We start from the raw sequence: 18,305 nt of genomic DNA on the forward strand, positions 1-18,305 counted from the left end.
AAGCAGAGGATACCAGGAAGAGCTTGTGCTGGCACAGAGAAAGCATGCACTACGCAGGCAGCCCATGTGTTGCATCTCCTCTCCCCTTTGTTACTCCCCAAGAAACCCCTGTGTGTTGCAAGACAGACCACAACAGTTCCTGATGTGGCACAGCAGTGAGGGCAAGAGGGGTGCCCAGGGAGGAACAAGCATCACAGCAAGGAATAAACAGATTAAGGTGGGAGCTGAGGGAAATTGGCTGCCCTATTTCCTTACATTGGGGATTTCCTGAGTTTTGTTTGTTTTCCTTTTATCCAAGCAATAGCTTGACATTCAGCAAGGGTGGCAAAACTGGTTTAAACGGTCACCACCCCTTCCCCCCCGTGATCCTGTTCCCGTTATTGGTGGCAGGGTGCAAGCTGAGCATCTGAGGCTGGATGGAGGAGCTGAGCTGGCTGAAAGCCCCCTGCCTTCCCCCTGGGCCATTTTCCATCTGGATCTGCTCTCCCACTTAGTTCATCACACAGCTTTGCCAGCAGTTACCCCCAGTAACCCCCCCAGTAGTGGGGGGTGCAGAGGTACGTGTGAGCAGCCGGAGGTAGTTGCTTAAGTTGGCACTGCCCAGAGAAGTTATTTACCCCCGTAAGGATTCTACCGTGCTGTGCTTTTCTGAAGGCACAGATCTCATCATCTCTACGAGACTTTATTATATTTATTTAAATTAAGATTGCTTTAGGGAAAACTGGGGAATATACTTTGGCTGGGTGGAGGTAGAGGAACAAATTTTATTAAATTCTTGGCTTTGCAGGCTCTCTGCCACACATGCAGAGTTGCAGCCAAGATATAATGGTTTGTTCAGGTGTTTATTACGACAGCAATCTACCCACATGCAAGACGTGTCTTCCTCTTCCTCCACCACTCTCCCGCAGTCTGACAAGGTTGGTGTTCACTCAGCAAGGAAGTGGCTGCAGGGAAAGCTGGCTGTGGTTTGCTGCTGCCTTTGAGTTTGTAGTGGTCTACCTGACTCCAGGCAACAGCAGAATTTCTGGGACAGCAGGGAGGCCAAAGCTAGTGTACAACACAGTTTGGAAATGCAGAGTCCCTTCTGGAACCTCAAAATATCTCCTCTGTTCCACTCAGCATGGAAAAGCTGAAAATAGCATGGCTGAAGTCATATTCCATGGGATGTTTAATATATAGGCAACCAGACACAATCCCTATAGACTCTTACTACTGTTTGCTGTGCTTCACCTGGACTACAATAAAACAGCTCAGAAAGTGCTGCCAGAACCGCATGTGAAGAACTCAGCTAGCACTAGCAACCGGCTCTCAATGCATGAACGGCTCCTGTTCCCTTCTGGCCATGGTAATGACTGATGGCTGAGCTGTATCAAAGTTACTAAACTGTAAGACAAGAGGGAATATCTGGCATCTGTGTGGACAAAATGCTCATTTTACAGTCACTGCAAATATCTCTTTGACCCCTGGACGTTGTGCTTATTTAATTCTCCTCAGCAAACTGGAAGCCAGAGGATGTTAGCACTCACATACGGGGTATTTACATGGAACCTCTCCACTCACGAGACAGAACAGGTGCTGGTGTCAACACGGAAAATATTGGGTTTGTGTTCCCAAGCAACTGTAGTAGATGCATATAAGAGGTTATTGTTGTACGATCAATGCTAACCTTTATCTCCATCCTGAGCTATAAACAAACCAGGAACGCCATCAAGACTGATGGCCATTAAGAAGGCAAACAGTTGTTTGTTTTGTTGCAGTTCCTCACAGCTGTTATGGAATATTTCTTTATAGCTTGGTATCCTAGAGCACAAACGCAGCGTGCTGCTGCGGGCTGATTACCATGCTGTTCCCTACCAGTGGAAGGAAGCACTGCAGCATGGCAGCAACACGAGGCAACACTTCAGGCTTGCTCAGCGCAGTGGCCACCAAATGAAAAGAGAGCCTCCTAATGCACTGCACCGTGCCCCCACCAGCCAGCGTGAAATTGCAGCAAAACTACTCAAGTTCAAAGTTAGCGCAATGCCAATATCAGAAATCTTTCAGGATGGGAAATGTGTCGCCACATTCCCTTCTGGGCCCCTATACTGCTTGAGAACCATCGCTATAATTAATGGTAGATTAATCAGCATGTTTAATGACATGAGCCCACAGGTGCTCCTCATCCTTGCTTCCCTGCATCCTTGGAATTAGCTCTCCTCTCCAGACAGTAAAGCGATTACACGCAGTGGGTAGCGGAGGATCAGCATGGTACAAGGGAAATGCTACAGAAAGCTGTCCCACCCCCTCCACGGGTGGAACGCGACAACGACGGGCTCTGATGTCTCTATTAGCCCCCAGGCTCCACACACACACACCTAGGTGCAGATAAAAGCAAGCCCGTACCTCTTCTTGCTCTGCTTGTATGCATGAGTCAGAGCAAAGATATCTTTTGAGAGACAAAACGTTGAGGTGATAAGAACACTCACGTGAAAGGCCCACCGAGGACTTTGAGCACTGGGAAGCTGCGAGAACATTCACCCTATCTGTCTGGGGCTGTAATTGTAAGATAAGAAAAGAATGACAGATGAGGATAAAAGCAGTAAAAATGGAAGACTTAAGGATAGGTAAAACTGGAGTCTACTAAGCGTTCATTTTTCAAATGAATGAATCAAAACTACTTTGAAATATACATAGGAAAAAAAAAAAAAAAACTTCAAACACCTTTCCATAGCATAGAGCAAGAAAAAAGCCTGTCTTGTAGGTGGGAAGTAATTTCGTGTGGCAGTGTCACCTTGCCTCTGATTGCTGATCTTGCCAGACTGGTGATTCCAGTAGAGAAACGGGTCTTTGGAAGCAAGCGCACAGTGATCGTTTCTTTTAGCCATCTCTAGTGTTTCTTCTCTAAATATTTGTCAGATAAATTAATAAAGCATATACCTCCAGGGCTCAGAGCAGGCTGTGGGTGTTTTAAAGAGGGAACAGCTCAATCTACCAGGCTACACAACCAAGATCCTTTGACTGCCACAAAGCCTTCTGACTCCCAACACAGCTGCTGCCCCAGGTTACACGTCCAGCAGGTTGAAGTGCTCTATGTGCACAGAGGGGGACCCAGCTTTCAAATGAAACACCTGTCAGGAAGGAGAGGGGTCACCAGGGCTTGAACCACTCTCAGCGTGCTGCTGGATCTGTCATTGTCCCACCAGAGTGTTTTATTAGTTCACAAAACGTGCCTGGAGCCAGGCCAGCTTTCCAAGGTGAGGGCTCGGAAGGGTGGAGGAGAGGAGAACTGATGAGAAAACTGAGCAGACGTTGGATTTCTGCAGGGTTACAGCTGTGAGGCAGTTTGCTAAGGAAAATAATCTGACTCTGTCGATCAAGTAGATGGCACTGTGATATCAAAGCTAATAAGGAAAAGACACGCAAATGAGAGAGACAGATAAAAGTACAGGAGGTTGAATCTTCATTATTATGTTTTAAAAATCATGTAAAACAGGGAGTGTAGGAATTACCAAAGGTAAAATATTTTCAGAGGAATCCTTCAAGAATCTTATGTCTGACAATTCAAAAGTGGAGAGGGAAAGGGTGCACTGAAAAGCCTGAATTTTCATTGTAGGTCCCTATTTTGAATGAGCATAGTCTTGCAGATTTGCACTAAATCTTCATGTTTCCAGACAATGCTTTTTTAGATTAATTGGAACTATTTTTCTTTTCTGTTTCTCTATTTTGTGTACATGAACATCCATGAAGGAATGAATGAAAAGGAAAGATTGTTCATTTCTGTTTTGTGATGGAGAAGTTGCTCTGGAGTAACAAAGGTAAGAGTCTTAAAAAAATTCAGTCTCAGTCCATGCTTGCAAACAAGTTTTGGTGGTATTCACAGTAGACTGAAAATCCCTGCTTCGTGGGGCTTAAAATGAACACAGCACAGATGTCTAGGAATGAAGAAACAGGTTTCTGTAACAAAGCTCGACACAGCCATGGCATCCTCACCTCTTCAGGACATCACATTCTAGGAGAAGTCCAGCAGAGCGGTGGCATGCCTGCCTGGCCAACAGCATCCACTGCCATGAGACACCCTGCCTACTCACGGCCATGTTAATCTGGCATGGGAATCCTATGCTTCATTACAGGCAGCCTAATGAAAAGCGTGGTTGGAAAAAAAACAAACTAGCAACTCATAGAAACAATTTACACAAAAGAAAAAGGGTGCAAACCTCCCTACACCTGACAGTGTATACTATGGCTAAAAACAAATTTTGCGTAAATATTGAGGATCAATCTTTTAAAAGCAATAGGGTTACTCAGGTGAGTTCACCGCTATAAAAAAAGGGTTCACAATCTGACCCAATACAACTCAGATTCTTTATTAGGAAAGTAACGTAACCTAATGGAGCTTCTTCTAGTTACTGAAATACACAGTTTGTTCCTGGTAATTAGATGATGTAGACTTTTGCTGCCATCAGGTATTTGTCAGCATGTAGAATGCAAGTGCTTGTTTGACTAGGCTATGCACAGACATCCTCTCCCAAATCCAGCTGTGCCAATGAGACAGGTTACTGACTCCAACAGCTTGTCTTCCTCTTCCTGCTTGACTCTGTCACTGCAAAGATCTGCAAGTAGATAGAGGAGCTCATGCTCCTAAACCTGCTTCAGTCAAAAAGCAGCCTGACATAGATGTCTTTGTCCTGCTCCAGCTGGCCTCGCTTGGTGCGATCTGAACCAGGGATCAACAGTACTGCCCCAACATGGGAGCGCTGACAAGCAAGGGCAAGCAGGTACCTGCTCACCAGGAAGGCTGGAAAGGGGGACAGCTGCCCATAAGCGCTGCCCTTTTGCAGTGGGGAGCAGCAAAGCAGAAGGCTGACAGGAATTGATTCCTTCCGATTAATGGTTTGATAAGCAACAGAGATAGAAGTTGCGCTACAGCAAAGTTAATGATAATGATGTAATCACCGGTCAAGAGCTAATGCGCTGAAATAGCACATCATGGTACTAATGACAGTCTGCAAAGCCTTATTAGTTGAAAAGATGAAAACCATTTTCATTTGGGAGGAAGGGATATTGTCCTTTTTGTCATTATGTATTTATAATACAAAAAATTGGTTTTTGCATTTTATTTGTAGGGCATTTTCACCAGCAAAACATACGCACAGTTTCATAATGCATATATATATATATATATATATATAAAAGTAAATGTACAGTGCCAAGTACAAACTGTTAAAGGAAGGATGTCCTTCAGGCTTAGGTGATTATACTGCTGCTGAGTTTTTGCTATACACCAGTGGCATTCTGGTAGAATGGGATTCACCCCTGTGCAGAGGGCAAGCATAAAACCTAAGTACCATGTAAACCCTACTTAAGTCTTATAGACCTGCTTCTAACTCCATTGAAATAAATAGCAATATTTTCATCGTCTTTCAGTAAGACCTCTTTCAAGGTCAATGAATGGGATCAGTCCTATACATACCTTTTGCTGGCCCAAGTGGAATGATACATTAAAGATTTGGATGTAAAATGCTCAGGAATAAAAAGAAGTGGAAAAAGACCTTGGTTGTAAAAGCTTTAGCAATTTCAGAGAATTTGCATCATCTAAATACAAGAATCAAAACATGCATTTGTTCCAAAGATTCAATAATATTAAGTAAGGAAGCTGCAGTATCACCTAAATTTGACTTTAGGAATACTGTGCATATTTCTGCCATGTTCTGTGTAGTGTAATGCTGTGTAGTGTAATAATAGTGAGAAACACAGTCAAATCTATTTGGGGCTTTATCATCATTACTTCTGTAATGATTTTAGAATCAGAAGAATTAGAAGAATTTTTGATACCTTGGAGTATTAAAACATTAAGTCCTCTGCTCTGGTGGTGTTAACAGGGCTTGTGTGTGTTTTTCTACCATATCATTCACCATTGCAAAATAACAGGATGGCATCTTTTTATTCACCCAAAAAGAGCATGCACAGAAACTCATTTATATTTCATAAATTCCAAGTATTCAGATAAGACCACACATGACAAAGGAGAACTCTGCACTCAGAATTCATGCATCTTACAGCAACTCTTGACCACGGCTGTGTATTTCACTTCCCAGCTTGTATGGAAAAATAAATATGTTGGGTTCCTCCTAGAACAATACTACACCCAACTGCCAATATTATGAGTGTAAAAATACTGCATGTGCACTCAGTAAATGATTTTTCAAAGGCTCTGAACTTTTACAAACATAACCCAGATTCCCCAGACTCAAGCAGAGGTGGGAGGCTGGGTGTCTGTTGTTAATGTTGTCTGCTTCAGCAGCAGGCCAACTCAAAGAAAATGCAGAACAGATTTTTTTAAAATAGAGAAGTTTCTCTACTGTTGTGTTGTTCTTTTCCCACACGAAAAATGGATGACTTGTCTCCTTACAAACTCAAAACACGAAGAACTTCAGACACCTTACAGGATGAATTTCAACCCCCCAGTGTCCAAGTCAGGAGGTTATGCTGGAAAATCTTGCATTTGGTGAACCTGGGGAAGAAAGATATCAATACCTCTGGCAAAACACCAACAACTATTTAGCAGCTTCTGTGGAGGTGGGTAATTGGCCTGCTCCTAGCCTTTCCGCTCTCCTGGAGATAAGCCTGTTGTGACAAATTTAGCAAACAATGGCATGCACACACACACACACATGCACAGAAGAAAGGAGATTATAGCTTTTTATCCAGTGCCCTTACCATCATGAAAAACCCACCTACCAGCACAGACAAGATAAATCATAGAAGGATATCCTGAGTTGGAAGGGACCAAAGAGGATCACTGAATCCAACTCTTGGCTCCACACAGGACCACCCACAAACTCAAACCCTACAGCTGGGAGCATTGTCCAAATGCTCCTTGAACTCTGGCAGCTCCGGGCCATGCCCACTGCCCTGGGCAGCCTGTTCCATGCCCACCACCATCTGGTGCAGAACCTTTTCCTAGCACCCTGACCCTCTCCTGACACAGCTCCTTGCCATTCCCTCAGGCACCATCTCTGTCCCCAGAGAGCAGAGCTGAGCACTGCCCCTCTGCTCCCTGTGAGCTGCCATGAGGCCTGCCCTCAGCCTCCCCTGCTCTGTGCTGAACCAACCGAGGGGCCTGATGCACCCCAGTAACATTTAAAATACCATGTAAAATAACGAGGGAAATATGCAGTTATCCTGCACAAATCTTCCAGCGTAATTCAGATCAGAGTTAAAATCTAAAACTGATACTGACCACCAAAGACGACTGGCTTGAGATTGAAGAGAGACAACAGTAACACTAATTGTTCTGCCTGCTTCTCCATCAGTGAAATGAAAGCAGCAACGTCCCTTTTCAGGAATGTTTGAAAAACAGAGGATGAGAAGCAGTGTTCCAAGACTATCACCCATACCCATGGATAAAATTCATCTGTAACCCTCCTTGAGGATGAAGGGAAAGAGACCAGAATTCAAAGCCACCAATGCTACAGGAATCAGATTGTCCATAGAAGAATACACTTCAAAACCAGTACAACCTGAATACAGATGATTATCTAATTTATGTGTCAGCCAGGCTCAATATAACAAACATCATCTATCCGTGGGAACCAGTGCCAGCAGCCCAGCTACTGACAGCCCAGCTTGGGAGCTAGGAGCCGTGTGTTGAGAAGGAAACACTTTATTGCCAGGGAGCGGGCAGGATGGTGGTCCTCACCTCTGCTGGGGCTGATAACCCTGCCATGGCACCACTCCTCCTTCCACGGCCCTATTTCCTCCCTTCTGTCCCCTTCCCCGAGGCTGGGGGCAAGCAGCCATCTCACGGACCCCACAGTGAAATGGGGCCTTTGGGGAAACACGAGTAGAATTGGGGCCCGGCAGCAACCACTGCCCTGGGGGAAAGCCGCCATCTTGGGCCCCTCGGGGCTCAGGGCCGCGCCTCCCCTCAAGCGGCAGCGCGGCGGGACGGACCGCTGCTCTTCGTCCCCGCCGGTGCGGCAGGAGAGCGGGCGCTGTCGCAGCAGCACCCTGCCCGCCGCGCCGTGCCTGGCGGCGGGGACCGATGGGGACAGGCGGGGCAGGGGGCAGGAGGCCGGCGCGGCGCGGTGCGGCGCAGGCCCGGCGGCCGCAGGAAGGGGAGGGAGGCGGTCGCCGCCATCATGCGTGCGCTGCCGGGGCTGGGGCGGCTGCTGGCGGCGCGGGGGTGGGGGTGGGTGCCGCGCCGCTGCCTCAGCGCCATGGCCCGCTACGGCACGGAGCAGCGGGGGCGGCCCAACTCTCCCGATTACCGCCTCTACTTTAGTAAGTAGCAGCAGCCCCCGGGGCCCGGTAACCCCCCCTCTTCCTTCCCCGCCTCGGGACGGGGCACGGCGGGGAGAGGCAGCGGCGGCCGCCTGTCTCTGCCGCTAAGGCCCCTAGGGCTGCTGGAGGGGTTGCCCTTGAGCCTCCCCCCTACTCGAGGGGGCGATTTGCGTGGAAAGTGAGGGTATTTCCCGGCAGATCTGCCTTTTAGAGGAAATGCTGGGTCTGCGCAGTCCTCGGGGCCTGGTGTGTGTTGCACGGGCCTTGCAAAGCTCCCTGAGAGGTGTGGGGGTGCTGAGGGCATCTGTGGTGGCCTGGGTGCGTGGGGCACTTTGGCAGCCTAAGGATGGGCTTGACCGAAGGAGCCTTGCCTCAGCACTGTGTCAGCCCTGTGGGAGTACTGCGTGTACCCTGTGAGCAGGCCAGCCCTCTTGGAGACGTCATACTGAGGAGAGACTGGCATCCAAACGGCGGGGCTGCAGCCCGAGCGGCAGCGAGGTGGCACTGGGAGAGCGTGGGCAGAGCTCCAGGAGGCCTCCCAGTATGCAGCGAGAGCCTCAGCATTATACGTGTCACTAACAAGGGTGACTGTACAGCACTTTGCTAGCACTTGTTGTGTACGTCTTTAGTTCGTCAGCTTCTCGGGAGTTACCTCTGACATCTGCTGTCATCATGTGCCCTGTGGGCAGCACTCTGTCAGGACTTCTTGTGCTCGGTCCCCAGGGAGCTGCAAGTCACGTCAGTGGAAGCAAGCAGCCTGCCACTAAACTTTGCTTTAATTAGGAGAATGATCTGGGAGGCTTCCAAGACTTGTCAGCAGGGTGAGGGAGGTGATCGTCTCTCTGCTCTGCCCGTGTAAGGCCTATCTGGGGTACTGTGTCCGGGCCTGGGACCCCCCAGTGCAAGAAGGATGTGGAGCTGTTGGAGGAGGTCCAGAGGAGGGCCACAAGGATGATCAAAGGGCTGGAGCACCTCTCCTACAAAGATAGGCATAGAAAGTTTGGGCTGTTTAACATGGAGAAGACTCCAGGGAGACTTTGCTGTGGCCTTAATCCTCAGGCAGGAGGGGGAGCAACTTTTTACACAGTCTGATAGTGACAGGACAAGGGGGAATTGCTTTAAACTAAAAGAGGGGAAATTTAGGTTAGATGTTAGGAAGAAATTATTTATTCAGAGTGGTGAGGCACTGCAACAGGCTGCCCAGAGCTGTGGGTGCCCCATCCCTGCAGGTGTTTGAGGCCAGGTTGGATGGGCTCTTGGGCAGTCTGATGCAGTGGGTGGCAGCCTTGCTCACAGCAGAGTCCATAATCTTTAAGGTTCCTTGCAACCTAAGCCGTTCGATGAAAAACAGCCGGCACGTATTCCTCTTTGTTGAGGTGGTTAAAGTACAGTCCAAAGCTAAATAAAGACCTTTGTGTTTCCATTTACCATGAAGAGAAGTGCTAACAGAGGAGGAACTCCTTGATATCAGTGTTAATGCCTTGTATTGTATATAAACATATTATTATATGTTTCTGTTTTATGTTTGGGCTTTGATATGTTAAAAAGCTTCCAAGTGAATTGAAACGCTTCAGCATTTACTCTGGTAAATTTTGTTCCTTTCTACAGTGGATACAAGGCTGAGGTGCAGACTAGGCCTCCATTAAGGTAATGTCAATTTTTTGCAGGATTTGAGGTATCATGATTCATATCTAGGGCCTGAGCGATTATACCATCCCTTGTATATTCTCTTGGTCAGACTTCAGCGTGCTGAAGAGATTTCTCTTTGTGATTGTGAAATCTAGCTCACTAGAAATACAGTGAAGTCCTTAGGCCTATACTACTAGAAGCCCATGGAGATTCACTGATATCTCATGGAACTGAGGTTCCCTTGGTGTTCCACACCTCTTTTTCTCTGTTAATGGTTGTGTATTGCCAGGGAGGAGAAGAAAAGAGAAGGAAAGGATCTTCTCATCTTTCCATAGCTTGTATTGCCAGCTAGTCAGAAAAGAGTAGTGGGGTATTGAATACTAAAGCAGTAATTCCGATTCCAGTAAGTCATTGATAAAGAATCAAATATGTTGTATTGCATGTAACTTATTTTTCAGTCTTTAGAATTAAACTTCAGGAAGCAGTTTAATTGATGCATATTTTGTCATATCATACATTTCTACCATGTATAATAGTCGTTCCCAGTGCTGACATCTTGCAGCATGTATATTTAGATTTGTAATGCTACTTTGTTGTTTCGTTTTTCAGAGAATGCAGATGGTAAATACATTTCCCCGTTTCACGATATTCCACTCTTTGCTGGCTCCAAAGAGGTATGTATTTTTGCTTTGAGAAGCAATTCATTTCAAAGAGTTAAAAAAAGAAAAAAAAAAAGTTTTGTTGGTACTCTTTAGATATTAATGCACTTTTCAAAAGGATTTTTTTAAACAAGAGCCAAATCTGTAGCGCCAGAAGAGGCATTTTAATCCAGTCTGAATATCTGCATAATATAAGCAAGATAACTTCACCTCATTTTCTCAGCGAAGTTCAGTAATTTGTATTGAAGCATCATAACTGTGTAAATAAGGCACTTGTCTTTTTAATTCTCCAGATGATTGAGGGTAGGGAGAACCGTCTCAGTACCGTGGGGTAGTTCTCTGTGTTTAAAGTTTGTGTTCATGGGTTTTTGAACTCGCTTTCTATTGTTATTTTAAAAAATGGATTTTTTCTGTGTCTGCAGTTAAACATGTGCATTTCCTTGCTGTAGGACATGTACAGCGCATACTTATGTGACTTCTGGTGTATTTTTTTAATTCCCCAAAGGAGGATTATAATTGGAAGCCAACAGTGATGCCCGAGAGAGGAGTGGTAATCGCACCTTCAGAGAATTATGAGGCGTGAGGTGCAGCTGAGCGCTTTCACGTCTTGTTAGCCCCGTTCCCTGGAGTTTCATTATAGCAATAATGAAACGCCTGTTTTATATGTCACCAGTGGGAACTGACAGTCTTTGGTTTAGACTTAGGTTTTCTTATTATGGGACTCTTGTTACACAAACAGGTTGGGAGGGTTTTGGCCACTTCCTTGATTTGTTGCTGGGACTCTATAGGTGACGTGAATGGTGAGATAAGTCAACCGCTGTAGTGTGTTCAGAGCCTCAACCTGAGTAGTGAACCAATCTTCTGAATTATTTAAACTGTCATTACTAAGATGCTCTGTTCACTGGGTGCTATTAATACAAAATCAAGGGGCATTTTCACCCACATGTTGTCTGGAGGCCTTGATGGCCCTGCTTCCAGAGTTTAATGCTTGGAGGGATGGATTATGGTCTGTGATTTTTCTGTGGATTAAATTTTAGTACAGTGATGACTGATTAATGCAGAGAGCTTTTAATTTTGGCTGTGTGAGCAAGGAAAGAGCTTCCTGTGGGACGTAAGCACCAGAAAAGAGTTGTTGTGAAAGTCTATGTTAATTTTACCCCATTTTCAAAAGGAGGAGGTTAGGACTTGCATGTTACATTCTTTCCTTCCTCTAATCTAAGCTTTGTGAACTTAATTTTATGGTGGATAACTCCAGGCCTATTTTCCATGGTTTTTTTTTTTTTTTTTAATTCTTTTCAAGTGAGCAGAAGGATGACTGATGTGTTTTAAACAGCCGATGCCTAAACTGCTGCTTAAAATCTCTGCATAGGAGAGAGGAAGTAGATACGTCCATGTGTATTTTTATCTTGCTCTGTTAACATTGGGAAGGTTATAATTTCACAATCAAACAGGACCAACAACTTACTTTTAAAAGTTACAGTTTATGCCTTTATACATGAAAGAGTGTTTCATTTGCATTTAAAACTAGTAATATCTGCATTGATGTGAGTACATTATTGCTCTCAATGTTCTTTATTCACTTTTACCTTGTAGGATAAAGAGATTCCTGCAAAGAGGTCAAAGACTACAGGAAATGAGGTACGGTTAGGTTCTTCTTTTCCCTCCGTCTTCTTCCTTTTCCCTCCTTCACATCATTTTGCAGTTCTGCAAAGTAATCTTCTACTGAATGTAGCTGGCATGTTCAAATGCAAGTCTTTCAGGAGAAGAAGACTTATAGGGATTTAATATTCTCTTCTTCTGTAATGGGCTAGAAATGTCAGAATTCTTTTATTCATCAATAAATTCTGAAAGACAAACACTTTTATACTGCTCTCTCAAAGTTTCATTACAACTATTGCAGTGTAGGTATATTATCTTTTTGGCAAAAACATTTGTAGTAAAAAAGGCTCCATTAGTAAAATATTCATGGTGAATTTTGGTATATGGCAAAACTTAGGATCTCTTAAGTATGTAGAGCAGAAATTAGAATTACTATTCTGCTTTTTACACCTGAAGTTGTATCATTTTCTTTGCTCATCTGGTAAGCCCAAAGAGAGAAAATCACATCTGCTAGTGGTTCAGTATTAACCAGCACTAAGGCTGAGCCTTAGAGAAGCCCAAAGAATCCTGGTCTGTTCAAGCTTTTTCTGTGAAACAGAGTTGTTGATGCAAGTGTCTTTTCCAAAATGTAGCTTTTTTTTTTTTTTTTTTTTTTGTCAGTGCTTTCTTTGGCATAGGAAAAAGTTCAGTAGAACAAAGTAAACAAAGACAGTCATGTGTTTCGTTGTGTCCTTTCTTCTTCCCCATGCCCCTCTGTCTTCTCAGTATCTGTTTGACCAGTCGTATTGCAAAACTGTAACTGCCCATCCAATGTTAAAGAACTATCCGAACTGTCTTCTTACAGTTTTGCGACTGTAAGTACACCAGCCCCCACACAACCCTTCACAATGTATTTCTCCCACCTTCATCTACGTGACACTTACTAGGTTTCCTGCTGCTTGATGCCCATTTAAGTACTATTTGGTAGATGTAGAATCGTACCTGACAGGTACATTGATGAGGAGAAAAAGTATGTTCCGGTAGCCTTTCTTGACATTCTTCAACATGAATTCTTAATTATTGGTCTTAAACACTGTGACACTATCTGCAGGTTACAAGAATGCAAACCCTGTTTTGTGCAGTGTCTAAATTTTGTCTGTGTGCTAGGAAGTATGATAGTTCATTTAAAACTGTATTTCTCGTTCCCTTTTTCTGATCTCTGGATCATTCTATGGGCAAAACAAATTAAAAAACAACCTGTGAAGCCGAGCAGCTCTTATTTCCTGGGCCAGTGTAGGCTCTAGAGCTGTTTCACTTAAGTCTCACTATGAGAGAACTCTGGGCTGTGGTTTTGTAGAGCTCTGGAAAAGGAGCAAAGGCAAATGTAGATGTTGGTCTTTGGGCATCTCATGTGAGTATGCAAATGAACGTGTAGTCTGTAGGCTTCCCAAATCTGTTTGGTCTTCACTTAGGTGGTGAAAGGGGAGAATGCGAATCATTTAGGAAACTTTTTTTCGCCATGTTTGGGAGTTGAGAAAAGAAAGGAATCTTTGTGTTCAGGAAAGCAGTGGTCTGTCTTATGCTGGGGTCTTCAGCAGCTTTGGTCACCCTTGCCTGCAGAGAAATGTATCCCTGCATGCTTGTGATCAGGGAAAGTGTAGCTTAATCAGGGTATAAAGAGGAAATGAGGAATTTGATGCTGAGTACTGATTTAGGAAGACCTTTGTAGCACTGAAATCCATAGACTTTTCTATGGATGCAAAGGCTACTGTTACAACAAGGTGTTGAGTTGATCCTTGCTGTATTTGGCCAGAATTCAAAGGTAACAGTTCTGCTTGCCCTAGAAACAAAGTTAAAACTCTTGCTCCTGCTTTAAAATTCAGGGTGGCACTTAATAAACAAATATGTTTAGGCGTGGAAAATGGTGAAATTTCTGGATGAGTCTGCTCAGTCTCTCTAACTTTAAATTGTTCTTTGCATTTCTTATACAGGGAAGAAGGTCTCAAAAATTTGAGTCAGCTTTAATGGGATAGGAGAACGCACATCGTATAAGTCCGTTAGCTGTTCTGCAGCCTCAGCTTGTAGTTTGAAGGGAAAAGCTGTGATAGTTCTGCATTAAATATTCTAAGGAACCCTTCTTCCTTGCAACATTTTAGACCTTCCCAATTTTCTGTTAAATTTAGCTTTGCAGCTGTTGTTGACAACTGATCTTTTGGCTGTTTGGAGACTTGAAATGAGTTTTCAGGGAGAAGCTATGTTGGAAGAAGTCTTATTCAACTTAAGTTCCAAACTGTTGCCAGCCTGCAGCCTGAACCTCTGCTTTGTCTTTAGTGTTGCAAGCACTTGGAATCCATTCTTCCCGAGTAAATCTTGCTGAAAGGCATCAGAAGTTGCACATTTGTGTCTGAGGGAGTGGATGTTCCCACTATGGTTACAGTCAAAACTGTCAGGGATGGACTGTTGAGTACAGAGTCGTACAAGTCTGGCAGAAAGTTTTGAAGAGCTCATTGTTTTCTTTTCAAGACTAATGTGAAGTGTTACTTCCCTCCTGTAGTGAAAGAGTTTCTTTTTTGTTGTTGCGTATGTCTTTAGTATTCACATTATCTCTTTCAGAGGACTCGGGTGTTGCTAAATACAAAGGTTTATTTGAAATATTGGCCTTAGTCAGGAATCTGTCCAAGCATATAGAAATTATATTCCTAACTTGCAGACAACCACCAGAGCAGTTGAAAAATAGTAGAAAGAAGTAAGACAGGTTTGGTTTTGTAGTGTTCTGTAGATTATACAAGGCTGGAATGCCTTTGTGGACTTAAGTTGAGTTCCTTCTATCAGGGAAAAGCTTTTGATAGATTAGCCAGTGGGATGAGATACAGGGAGGCATCACAGTGGTCACACAGTCTGAATGGGCAATCTGATTGAGGGCCTGATGCTTGGAACAGAGTTCACATCTGTGGTGTTAGAGTAGTCTTGCAATAATTGACATTATTGCAATTGACAATATATCAGGGTATTTTCCGTAAGCATAGAAGAGCTGGCATGGTTTCCATATAGTACAGGTGCAAGCTTTGGCTGACTGTGTGTTCTCTCTTAACTACAGCTTCTGTAACCTTCTTTAGTCATGTTAGACGCTTTTTTGGTGTATGTAACTTGGGCTGTAGTGTGTCCATCGCGTGTGTTCAAGGACTTGCGTGTTCCGAAATTTAGATTATCCGTGAAGGTTTCACCTCGATGTGTGAAGTTGCCCAGCTGTTTTCTGTGTATCTCTCCAGTAGCTACAAATTTTGCTTTGTGTTCTTGTGGATTACTGCCGTTCTTCTCAGTATTCATTAATCTTCTCTCATCTATCCAGCAAATTTATTGGGGTAGAGTTGTTTTACTGTGAAAGCTGCATCAGTGGTTAAGCTTGACTTTAGAGAATTGATTTCTTAAAATGTGAAACTTCATTTGCGTCTTTATTTAGATTCTACCCTGAGTGGTTCTGCAGGTGAATGTGTCCAGTAACTAGTTTATCATATTTTATGAGTCAGTGGATAAAAATTCTTCCACAATGTTCTTGATTCTCATTGCACTATAATGTGAGGGAAATACACTGTGAAGAGCCTGAAGGCACTTCACATTTACGGTGGGCACTGTGTTCCTTTTTTGGTAGGTGTTCTATTAACTTGCCTTGGGAAAGTTCTGCTGAATTCTCTTTAGATACAGTATTTGGTCTCCAGATGCTACTGATATCTAGTTTGTTGTTTTCATTGGCGAATGCCTCATAGGAAATGTTATATCAGGAATGCTTATAACACAGGGAATCATCTTATGAACAAGCTCCTCTTCATTTATTTCTGGTTGTATTTCATGGCAGTCTGTATTTTCCTTTTTTTTTTTCTTTTTTCTTTTCCCTTTGTTTTTCTTTCTGTCTTCTTGTAAACTCGTGTTACTGGAAACACCATCCTTTGTTCAGACTGCTACTGCTGGACTGCACCTCATCCTTCTCCTTAGTCCACAAGTGCAAGCTGCTGGTGAGAATCCCTGTAAGATTCCAAATGAGCGGGCAGAAGAAAATGAAAATCATAGCTATGTTTTTCTTATCTCTGTCTTGTGAGCTCCAAGTTTCTCTCTGAAGAGGGTCAGTAGCCCTGAAATGCAGCCTTTAATACTTTCAGATATATTTTTTTAAAGCACTCTACTATAAAAATGACTAATGAAATAGTAATCTTCGGCTTACCTCATGCAATACTGATGGTGAATGGCAGTCAGGCCTTAAGGAGTGTGTTAAAAAAATAATAGTTATACTGAGTTTCTCTTCCTCCCTTCATATCTCTTGTTTTGTCACTCTCCTTGTTCTGCATGGGTTGCTCCACTTCTTCAAATGAGCTGACACTTCAGAGTTGAGCATTACATGTTGCAATCCTTGAGCATAATTGTACCTATTCAGAACCCGCCCCTCAAATACACCAACACAGGAACTTAGGAAGACTGAGAAATGAAATAGTTGAGCAAGAAGGGGGAAAGTTAGAGAAGGAAGAAAAACCGTTTCTGAGAATGATTAATGGGAATCCAGAAGGGTAGGCTGCAAAACTATTGTCAGAAACGTGCTTAATTTCTTTTCTACCGACCTGTGATATTCAAATTTGTTATAACAAACCCTGATCAAAATGAGCTATCTTGTGTAAGAATCTATACAACCAGGAGCCAGCAGTTATTTTTTTCCCATTGGTCATTTGTGGAGAGAAGTGTCCCACAGTTTACCTAGGTACAACAGTGTGTATTTGCCTCGCTTTTCTAAACACGTGTGAGCATTCTGAAGAATATTTCTATATCTTGTTATCTTTGTGCTTAAAAAGCAAACAAAACAAAACAAAAAAAACCACCCTGTTCCTGTTGTCCGTGTGAAACAATAGAAGCAGAAAACATTGTTACATTAAAAACGGTTTAATTCAAATGGAATGCAGTCAGTTGCCAAGCCTTGTTAAAGAAAACACCCTGCTAAAGCAAACACTTATTTACATCCTACATGAATTCCTGTATGACATAGTTTGACCGTCCTTCTTAGATAATAAAGGATTCTATTTAGAGAGTTTCTTTTTCTGATGTAATTTTCTGATGATTTTCATACTTAGTTTTAGGAATTGGGAAATATACATTTGACCTTTCTGTGTTGAGCAAATGGATTTTTTTTTCCCTTTGTCTCCTCTGGATATAATAGAGCAGAAGTACAAGCATATGTCCTCTGTTCACATTAACCCAAAGTCAAACAAGCTCCATGGTATCCTGGGTTAAACATCCCTCTGGGCTCTGTAGGGTCACTTTCCCTAGCTCGTGAGTTCTCTCCCTTTTTCTGAATCTAGATAAAATCTGGACTTTGGCAAGCAGGAATCTCACAGGCAGACCAGGTGACCACTGGAGTGCTAAGGCAATGCTAAATGCTAAACTTCTGAAAGTAATCGTTTTTTTTTCATGAGAAATTGACTTTTGGGGTTTATGTTTCTCTCACTGGAAGGTGTGTCGTGGGCTGCTGGAGCAGTCTTACCATCGCTTGAGGGGGTAGAAGTGTTCACGTGGGTTTTTCCTGAGGTGGAATATTTTTTTTGTTGTACTGATGAAAGATAAAAATATCAAGTGCCAGATGCATTGACCAGCCCAAACTGAGTACCGAATGGCATATGCAGATGGTAATCTGTGGAGACGTGTGGTGCCTGAGATGTTGCTGTTTGCAGCTGAGGCGAGGAGTGTTCCGCAGTGAGGACTTGAGAGAGAGCATTGTAGTGCATGGAGGGAATAGATGCCTGGTATGGAAAAGAGTGGTAGAGTGAAGGAAAAGGAATCCTGGATGACATTTAGGGAAGAAGGGAAACAAGACAGTAGGAAAGCAAAGGGAAAAAGAAAAACAATCTTAAAACAAAACAAAAACCACAACCTGGAGAAATACACTTCTCTCTTTCCGTCTGTCAGACTGTCTAATATGTGCTCTTTCCACTCTGGTGAATTCTGCCTCATCACCGTGAAAATGTAATTGCCCTATAAATAAAACTTTATTTTTAAAGGTAAGCACTGCATGAAGTTATGAATTTCTTGTAAATGCTTGTGGCAGCTTAGTATTAGTGAGAGTACTTTTGGGGTTTTTTTTGTTTTTTTTTTGTTTTTTGCATATGAATTAATCTGTCAGGCTGTCACATTTAAGACTTG

General features: G+C 43.5%; 1 protein-coding gene across 1 annotated transcript in view; it reads left to right on the forward strand.

Annotated features, from left to right (window-relative positions):
• Nucleotides 7,650–18,305, forward strand: part of PPA2 (pyrophosphatase (inorganic) 2) — a 36,216-nt gene continuing 25,560 nt past the window's right edge. Inside the window, 5 exon segments of the mRNA XM_021395023.1 lie at nt 7,650–7,987; nt 7,989–8,055; nt 8,058–8,262; nt 10,501–10,565; nt 12,144–12,188. Of these exon segments, the coding sequence (XP_021250698.1) occupies nt 7,665–7,987; nt 7,989–8,055; nt 8,058–8,262; nt 10,501–10,565; nt 12,144–12,188 (705 nt within the window). The 5' untranslated portion in view covers nt 7,650–7,664.

This window comes from Numida meleagris, chromosome 4 (genome assembly GCF_002078875.1).
Source record: "Numida meleagris isolate 19003 breed g44 Domestic line chromosome 4, NumMel1.0, whole genome shotgun sequence".
Lineage (NCBI taxonomy): Eukaryota > Metazoa > Chordata > Aves > Galliformes > Numididae > Numida > Numida meleagris.